This window comes from Pan troglodytes, chromosome 19 (genome assembly GCF_028858775.2).
Source record: "Pan troglodytes isolate AG18354 chromosome 19, NHGRI_mPanTro3-v2.0_pri, whole genome shotgun sequence".
Taxonomy (NCBI): Eukaryota; Metazoa; Chordata; class Mammalia; order Primates; family Hominidae; genus Pan; species Pan troglodytes.
In genome coordinates this window covers 14,651,953-14,661,425 of record NC_072417.2, presented here as the reverse complement: position 1 = coordinate 14,661,425, position 9,473 = coordinate 14,651,953, and the positions used below count along the sequence as shown (strand labels likewise).

Genomic DNA, 9,473 nt, shown 5'->3' with positions numbered 1-9,473 from the left:
CCAGGAAGCCGGAAGCCGCAGAGGCCGCCGTCGTCTCCTCCGCGTCCCCGCCCGCCGGCTGCTGTCGGAGGTTGACAGGTCGAGGCGGGGAGGCGGCGGCGGCGGCGACTGCAGAGCCAGGCGCCCAAGACGGAGACCCCATGGGGAACGCTCCGAGTCACAGCAGTGAAGACGAAGCGGCAGCTGCCGGTGGCGAGGGCTGGGGCCCACACCAGGACTGGGCCGCGGTCTCGGGCACGACCCCCGGCCCGGGCGTCGCGGCTCCAGCGCTACCACCCGCCGCGGCGCTGCTGGAGCCGGCCAGGCTGCGAGAGGCTGCTGCAGCGTTGCTGCCCACACCCCCCTGCGAGTCGCTGGTGTCGAGGCATCGCGGCGCGTTGTTTCGCTGGCTGGAAGAGCGGCTGGGCCGCGGCGAAGAGTCTGTCACTCTGGAGCAGTTCCGGGAGCTGCTGGAGGCTCGCGGCGCCGGCTGCTCTAGCGAGCAGTTCGAGGAGGTCAGGGCCGGCAGGCGACTGCGGGGGTGGGGCAGGCGGTCGCCCCCAGGGGACTGAAGGAAGAGGTGGGCATTTGCTTTGGAGAGGCCAGGCGGGGACCCATATGAGGTGTTTCCAGCTTTTCACCAGGCGTTTGCTTCGTTTCTCTTTAACCTATGTTAGAGGTCTGGAAAGTCTGCATCAGGCTGTCCTCGCTCTGAAGAGCTGGACAAGCCCGTATGTCTCTGTATGTTGTAATGCAGACCTTTGTGCAGTTGATTGACGCTACTCTTTGGAGATCTTCTATCAGGTTCTCGAACAGTTTGGAGAGAAAAGAGATGTAAGGATAGGAGGAGTGGCGCTGAAAACCATTTTTTGTATTGTCCTGTCCAGGTTTTTACACAGCACCTTCCGAATTCAGTGTGGGCGCCGAATGAGTGTGGAAAGACAGTAGTAACATGCTGGAAAGGCTCACATTCTAAAACCTATCCTCCTCATGCAAAAACTAGCTTTTCTAAAATACATACTGGTTTGTAGATCCTTAAAGAACCATATATTAGACTCATTTAAACCTTCATAGGATCTGAAACTGATAGGCAAATACCAGGTTTCCTGTGAATACTTGTAATTATGCAGTTCTTCATATAATCACCAAGATCATGTCTGCTAAGTCATTAAGAGAGCAAATTGATTTGGCAACAAAATATTTTCCTTGGAAGGCATTTTGGGAGTTTATTTACTGGGCGCTTCACTTCGAGTTAAGAAGACTGATCCAGGGTTACCCAGTGAATCATTAGTAAAACAGACTATCAACTAGATCTCTTGCTTTTTTTTTTTTTCTTTCTTTCAACTTTTATTTTAAATTCAGGCGTACATGTGCAGGATTTGGATTTGCAGATGTATTACATAGGTAAACGTGTGCCATGGTGGTTTACTCCACACAGCATCCCATCACCCAGGTATTAAGCCCAGCATCCATTAGGTATTCTTCCTGATGCTCTCTCTCCCTCCACCCGCACCCTATTTTTTGTTTTTAATGTCTCACTACCTCCTTCCTGGGATCCTATTTCTTTTAACACCACGGTATGACCAAAAAGGTACTTATTTTGTGAAAATGAGTCAGCCAGTCATGTAGAATCTTCACTGGCCACGAAAGGTGTGTACATAAAGCAGTAAACCAGCGGGTACTTGCAGTGCCTTTAAAAGGTTCTGTTCACCTTAAAATCAGAGGCTTTTAAAATATTTTAAGAATGTCTTCCTGTACATGGCCAGAATTCAGATAATGTAGTTTGTATGTTTCTTATGAAAAAAGTACCTTTAAGGCATCCCAACCCTTAAAAATAATAGTCATGGCCGGGCGCAGTGGCTCACGCCTGTAATCCCAGCACTTTGGGAGGCTGAGGCGGGAGGATCATCTGAGGTCAGGAATTCAAGACCAGCCTGGCCAACGTGGTGAAACCCCACCTCTACTAAAAATACAAAAATTAGCTGGGCATGGTGGCGGGTGCCTGTAATCCCAGCTACTTGGGAGGCTGAGGTGGGACAACCGCTTGAACCCAGGAGGCGGAGGTTGCAGTGAGCTGAGATCACGCCACTGCATTCCAGCCTGGGCCTCAGAGCGATACTCTGTCTTAAAAAAAAAAAAAAAAAAAAAGTCATATTAGTTAGTGAAAGATCTCCTTTTTTTCCCCCCAGGAATACACATAGTACCTTCTTTCTAGTATCTACGTGTATTATGAGAATATGAAGTGGTAGTGGGAAGAACCATGCAGAACTGTTGAAGGAGAGGCACTTTGCAGATTTGAGCAAAGGCAAATGGAGAGAAACACCGTTTACATTCTGAGAGTTTCTGACAGAAATAGAACTTTATGTAGAGTTCATAGGAGTCCCTTAATAGAAGGTCAAGAAATACTTGAGGTGTGGTCCAGAAATCACTCAGGGGTTGTGGCATTATTGTTCACTGAGCAAATGTTTATTGGGCGTATATCGAGTGCCACTCACTTGGATGACAGTGGACAAAGCAGATACTTGCTCTTAAAGAGTATGTAGTTGTGGTGGAAGAGACAGGTATTAACCCATTAATTATAAGATATGGTGAGTGTTAACCGAGGGGGAAGGTATAAGGAATAAATAGCAAGTGTATTTAACCTCGCGTGGGGCTCAAGCAAGACTTACCTGAGAAGGTAACATTTCAGCCCACAGGTGAATGGTGAAAGCAGATAGTGTTACAGGAGGTAGTAACAGTGTTTCAGGCAGAGGAAATTGTATCCACAAAAGTCCAAAGTCCAGAGAATCTGGAAGAAGTCTGGTATGGTGTATTAGGGATACACAAAACTTTTTCAAGGGACAGAAAACCTAATGCATCAGTGGTTTAAACATAAAAAGAAGCTGCTTTCTTATGAAAATGTCCAGGTAGGCAGTCCAAGATTGATGTGGCAGTGTTGTCATCATCAGGGACCTGGCTTCGTCCATCTTGTGCTGTCATCCTCCACGGACATCTTCCACTTAGTAATTCTGTTGACTCCTGCTGTCATTTTCCACATTCCAACAAGCAAGAAAGGGAAAAGGGAAGGAGAAGGAAGAAGCCATGCCCACTCTCTTACGGGCATAGCTTACATCCCACAGGCCAAAATTCAGTCACATGGCCGCAGTTACCTGCAGGACAGGCTGGGAAAGATTCTTTTTCCGTGGCCATATATTCAGCTAAAAATCAGGGCTTAATTATTGAGGAAGGGGAGAGAAAACATTGAGTTATATTTGGCAGTCTTTGATTCACATAGCTAGGTCATACAATTCTGTGAGTGAGGCTTAGCCAAGGTTTAAAAACCTGATTGTGATAATCTCACAGTGGCCACCGTCTCTCATGATAATCTCATGATGGCTGTTCTGTCTGTAAGAACTAGTAAGTTAGGACTAGCCAAAGAAGATAAGACTTAGCCATGCATTTGATTCTGTGCTTTAAGAATGTCTATCCTTAGACTTGAATAAGTATATACTTTTGTGCATACTTACACAGTTAATTCTGCGTTGTTAATCTACGTCTAAGCTTTTGAGAATATACTGCTGTATTTTACTGCAAGATGAAGGGCTTGTGAAGTAATGTCTTTATAGTAGCAACTAAAATGACAAGTTGTTTCCGTCATTCGTTTTTATAAGAGCTAACATGGTAAAACAGATTGCCACGGGTGCGCATGGTTTATTATAATGCTGAGAGTTTCCAAGTGTTACATGTTTCTTCTTTGGCTTCCCGACTTACGCTGCCATTGGTGTCCATGCAGCTGTCTTGCTTTCACATTCCTGTGACCTCAGTTACTTGAGGAGGTGTTATAAAGAAGTTCTTGGAGTTGGACCATAGACCAAAGTCTGAAACATTATCATTTTATAGTACAACACACCTTTTCTCATGGTAGGTGTGGTCCAGGGAGAAGGGACTCTCTCAGTTTGCTCACAAGGAGCAATATTTAATTAACTGCCATGTAGAGGGGAAATAGAATTAAAATTAAGTTCTTATTTCACATCAGAGGTTATAGATTAGATATTTATGCTCTTAAAGTATGATTCTAGAAAATCTTCTATGGCAGAAAAACGTGCTGAGTACAGGATAACAGATGGCCCTAAAGTGAAATTTCATATGAATAGGTTGTGTTTTATTAATTTGCCACATAGTTTTGGTGCCTACTTTGTGAAATTCGTGGGTGGTAAGCTGTAAGGGAAGGGCCTTTTTGATTCATCTCTGTTCATCGTCTTAGCACAGTCCTGGGTGGTTGCCAGTGCCCAGGTGCTTTGGGAGACTGTAGAAGTTGTAGTCCACACAAACTCAAACCTCATATTTTATATTCAGTCTGTAACCTTTTAATATTTCTTGACATTGAAGGAAACGGTTAAATATGATTTTTGTGAAAACTTAAAAGGTTCTTAGTCACTTTCGGGTTTACAGGAAGTTTGTAGAAAAGCCCTGTGCTCGTCTTCATATTATTATGTGAAAAGTATTAATCAACTAATTTAGAATGGCTTTGAGCCCAGGAACTGTGCCGTAGGAATCTGCAATGTGATTATCTGCCCTTTTAAGACTATTGACTGTAAGAGCTGTGTGTGTGCACCATAAAGCAACAGCAGGCTGCCAGCTTTTCTTGCCTTCAGCTGGGAGCCCTCAGCTCTCCACTACCCAAGGGACCAAATATGTATTTGTCTGAATCGGTTGAAGCCCACACACCAGCCTAACTCTCTCAGCTAATTTACCTTTCCCCCACCTGCACTAGCCCTGTGCTAGCTAGCGGGATGCCTGCTTTGTTCCTAACTCCCTTACCTAATTTATCTTCCCCCCTACCCCCGCATGAGCCCTGTGCTGGCTAGTGGGACGCCTCCTTTGTCCTGTGTATGGACCTTGCTATCAGTTCTTGAAGATTCCCCACCTTGGCACTGTCACCTGGTCAGCACCACATCTTCTGTGGCATGATTCAGATAGTGTCTCCATAATGGTGTTTTCAGCCCTACATGTGAGGCTCCTGTTACCTGTTCTGTACAGATCCTTTGGCACTTAGAGCATACTGTCTGGCCTTGCTGTGCAGCTAGGCTGTGAGGCCGCCAGCCACCTGCCTGCACTACCATTGTACACAGGAGGTCTTTGGTAAGGGATGGCTGGCTGTGGATGGTGATGAGGCAGTACAGGAAAGATCCTTGGTGAGTGGAGATTATTATTATTATTATTTTGAGACAGAGTCTCTGTTGCCCAGGCTGGAGTGCAGTGGCACAATCTTGGCTCACTGCAAGCTCCGCCTCCCGGGTTCACACCATTCTCCTGTCTCAGCCTCCTGAGTAGCTGGGACTACAGGCGCCCACCACCACACCCGGCTAATTTTTTGTGTTTTTTAGTAAGAGACGGGGTTTTTGTCCCGTTTCCCATGTATGTGGGAATTTTGTCCTTTGCTCTGCTTCTCCTCCTGTCTGCTCCCTGCTCCATCCTAAGCCCACTCCAATTTCAGGGACCACAGAGAAGCAGTTACCAGCAGCATGGAGTTTGAGAAAGGCTTCATCACAACAAGGCTTGAGAGGCTGGAAGAATTCGCCTGGCAAAGGAAGGAAGGGATTTTCCGTATGAAAGGCACAGCATATGCAGATATACTGGAGTGAGAGGGCATGGCACGTTTCGGGAATGATCCTTTAGCACCTAGCCTAGAGTCTGAACCAGCTGGGACCTTGGTACTCATTGCCTGCAAGCTGCCCCCTCTCTGCCCCCGAAAAGGGACCCCTTTCATAGCAACCTGGACGGGTGTGTAATTAGCCTGTAATGGCATCAGCGGGTTTGCCGTGTTATGAGTCTGCTCATTCTGCTGTTCTTCAGACTGAGCTTGGGAACTGGGCTTCGAGCCAGCCTGCTTGTGAGCAAGTTCTAGTTCCACCATTCTCAAGCCAGCTGACTTTGGTCAACCTACTTGACCACAGTGTCTCAGTCGCCTCACCCATAAAACCAGCTCACCTGCTCAGTGCTCAATAAGTGTTGTAATTGGCAGTGTTACTGTTTTCTATGCTTGTAGTTCAAGATGTTTATTCTAGCCTCTGTAATGTCTTTTTTTTTTTTTTTTTTTTGAGACGGAGTCTCACTCTGTCGCCCAGGCTGGAGTGCAGTGGCACAATACCGGCTCACTGCAACCTCCGCCTCCCAGTTTTAAGGGATTCTCCTGCCTCAGTCTCCCGATTAGCTGGGATTACAGGCACCTGCCCCCATGTCTGGCTAATTTCTGTATTTTTAGTAGAGACGGGGTTTTCACCATGTTAGCTGAGTGTGGTGAAGCGCGCCTGTAGTTCCAGCTACTCGGGAGGCTGAGGCAGGAGAATCGCTTGAACCTGGGCGACAGGTTGCAGTGAGCCGAGATCGCACCACTGCACTCCAGCCTGGCAACAGCGAGACACCGTCTCAAAAAAAAAAAAAAAAAAAAAAAGAGAAAATATCAGAGTACGTTGTAACTGATGAGAAAAAGTATTGCATTGTTTCTTGGAACTTTGATACCAATTATGTGTATGCTAGGTCATGATGCAAAATGTATTTTACTGGATCAGCTAATAAAAGTTGAGAAGCACTTGTTCTGAGGTTTATTGACAAACTAGAGGGATCCCAAAGGTGACAATCAGGATGGGAATGAGACTGAGACCATAGCAAATGGAGAGCTGGTGGAAAGAATGGAGAAGGGTTTGGCGGGAACTCCAAGGACCTGATCACTGTTATCAGTGATCTGCAGGCTGTCTCTGGGCAGAAGGAGTAGATGTGTTCTGAATGGCCCCAGGGATGGTAACTTTGGGGAGGCAGGTTTTCAGTTCACTAGAGGAAGAGAGTTACTGCTGTCAGAACTGTCCAGAGGAGATGAGCTGGGAAGCATCACTGATGTGTGTAACAGAAAGTGGCTGAGCGCTCTCAGAGACACTGGAGAATGGATTCGGGCTGTACAGAGGCACCTTTTTTTTTTTTTAAGATGGAGTCTTGCTCTGTTGCCCAGGCTGCAGTGCAGTGGTGATTTCAGCTCACTGCAACCTCTGCCTCCCGGGTTCAAGGAATTCTCCTGCCTCAGCCTCCTGAGTAGCTGGGACTACAGGTGCCCCTCACTACGCCAGGCTAATTTTTTTGTTTTTAGTAGAGATGGGGTTTCATCATGTTACCCAGGCTGGTCTTGAGCTCCTGGGCTCAAGCAATCCGCCTGCCTTGGGCTCCCGAAGTGCTGGGATTACAGGCGTAAGCCAACGCATCTGGCACAAAGGCACATATTTTAAGAGATTTGTAGGTCCCACACATAAGAGAGCTTATGCAGATCTGGGGTGATCAGCGCCCTCCACCCTTAATAGTCTCCAGTGGCCCCATGGTGCCCTTACTGTAATATCTGAGCTCTTCATCCTGGGTCTGCCAGGCTCTTTTTATTCTGACCTCTAGCCCTGTCTTCATCACCTGCCCTGTTCCTTTCCAGCCACACCAGGCAGGTCATAGTTCTCACTATCTGCCATACAGTCTTTATGTATGCTGACACTCTGTCCCCTCTACCTGAGATTGCCTCTCCCTCGCCATATACTTTCAAACTCCTAGTTACCCATTAAAGCACAGTTTAAGGGTTGTTTTTTTCTGGGCCATTTCCCCTAACGCCCCTCCCTGTCTTGGACTTCTCATCCCTGGAGTGTCTGTTGGCCCATGGTATAGTGGTTAATTGTGGCATCTGGAATCAGTCCAGGATTCAAATTCAAGCTCCATCGTGTACTAACCATAAGCCTTAAAAAAAAAACCTCTCTGTTCGTCACCAGCAAAAAGGTAGTACCTACCTTTAGAGTTGTTGTGGAAAATATAAGTTGATCCATGTGAAGGGCTTAGAACTCTGCCTGGTGCTCACTAACATTGGCTGTTGTAAATAGTTTATATTCTTCTCGTATCGTAATTGTCACACCTATTACATTGCTGCTATTGGTTTACAGATCTGTCTTCTAGGCTGTGAGGTTTTTGAAGGGAAAGGACTGTGTGCCCTATTCATCTTTGTATCCATAGAGCCAAACACAGGATCAGGTATTTATATATTATGTAATAATTATTATATAATATAATATAATATAATGTTATATAATATAATATTATATATAATATTATATAATATAATATTATATATAATATTATATAATATAATATTATATATAATATTATATAATATAATATTATATATAATATTATATAATATAATATTATATATAATATTATATAATATAATATTATATAATATATAATATAATATATAATATAATATATAATATAATATATTATATTATATAATATAATATATAATATAATATAATATATAATATATAATATATTATATAATATTATATAATATAATATATAATATATAATATATTATATAATATTGTATAATATATATTATATAATTATAAATTATATATTATATTATATTATATATTATATAATTATAAATTATATATTATGTTATATAATATATACTATATAACATATAATTATATATTATATGATTATATATTATATAATATATAATATATAATTATATATTATATATTATATATATTTATAAATATATAAATATAAATATCAATATATAATATATTATATGTAATATAATAATATATATTATATATTTTATATGATATATATTATATATTATATTGATATATATTATAATATATATCTATAATATATATTGATATATTGATATTGATATATATAAAATATATAGATATATAATGATATATATTATATTATATGTGATATAATATATAACAATATTTTTATAATATATAAATGTAATTATATATTATATATAATAAATGTAATTATGTATTATATATAATAAATGTAATTATGTATTATATAATATATAATATATGTAATTATGTATTATATAATATATAATATATGTAATTATATATTATATATTATATAATATATGTAATTATATATTATGTATTATATGTAATTATATAATATATAATATATGTAATTATATATAATATATGTAATATATGTAATTATATATTATATATGATATATAATAGTATATAATTACATATATAACATATTAATATTAATACACTAATATATTTATAATAATATAATATATAATATATACTACATATTATGTATATAATTATATACATATAATATGTATTATATATAATTATATACATAATATATTATATATAATTATATACATATAATATATATTATATATACTATATAATATGTTATATATACTATATAATATATGTTATATATACTATATAATATATGTTATATATTATATAATATAATGTATAATGTATACTATATATTATAATATAGCATGATATATACTGTATGGTATATAATTATATAGTATATGTTATATAATTATTAGCATATATTATATATAATTATATAGCATATATGCTATATACTATATAATTATATAGTATATTTATATAATATATATAATGTGTGTGTGTGTGTGTGTGTGGTGTGTG

General features: G+C 40.4%; 1 protein-coding gene across 6 annotated transcripts in view; it reads left to right on the top strand.

Moving 5' to 3' along the window:
* Nucleotides 1–140: 140 nt before the first annotated feature.
* The window catches only part of ZZEF1 (zinc finger ZZ-type and EF-hand domain containing 1), a 135,891-nt gene continuing 126,558 nt past the window's right edge, over nt 141–9,473 (top strand). For 4 of the 6 annotated variants that reach the window (XR_010152762.1, XR_010152763.1, XM_009431592.5 and 1 more), the window contains exon 1: nt 141–494. Coding sequence is in view for 2 of the 6 variants with exons in the window: in XM_009431592.5 (XP_009429867.2) it covers nt 141–494 (354 nt within the window). In the remaining 4 variants the exon portion in view is untranslated. Of the gene's footprint in view, nt 560–9,473 lie in introns of all 6 variants that reach the window. The other 2 variants (XM_063798192.1, XM_016931241.3) reach the window with 2 other exon arrangements.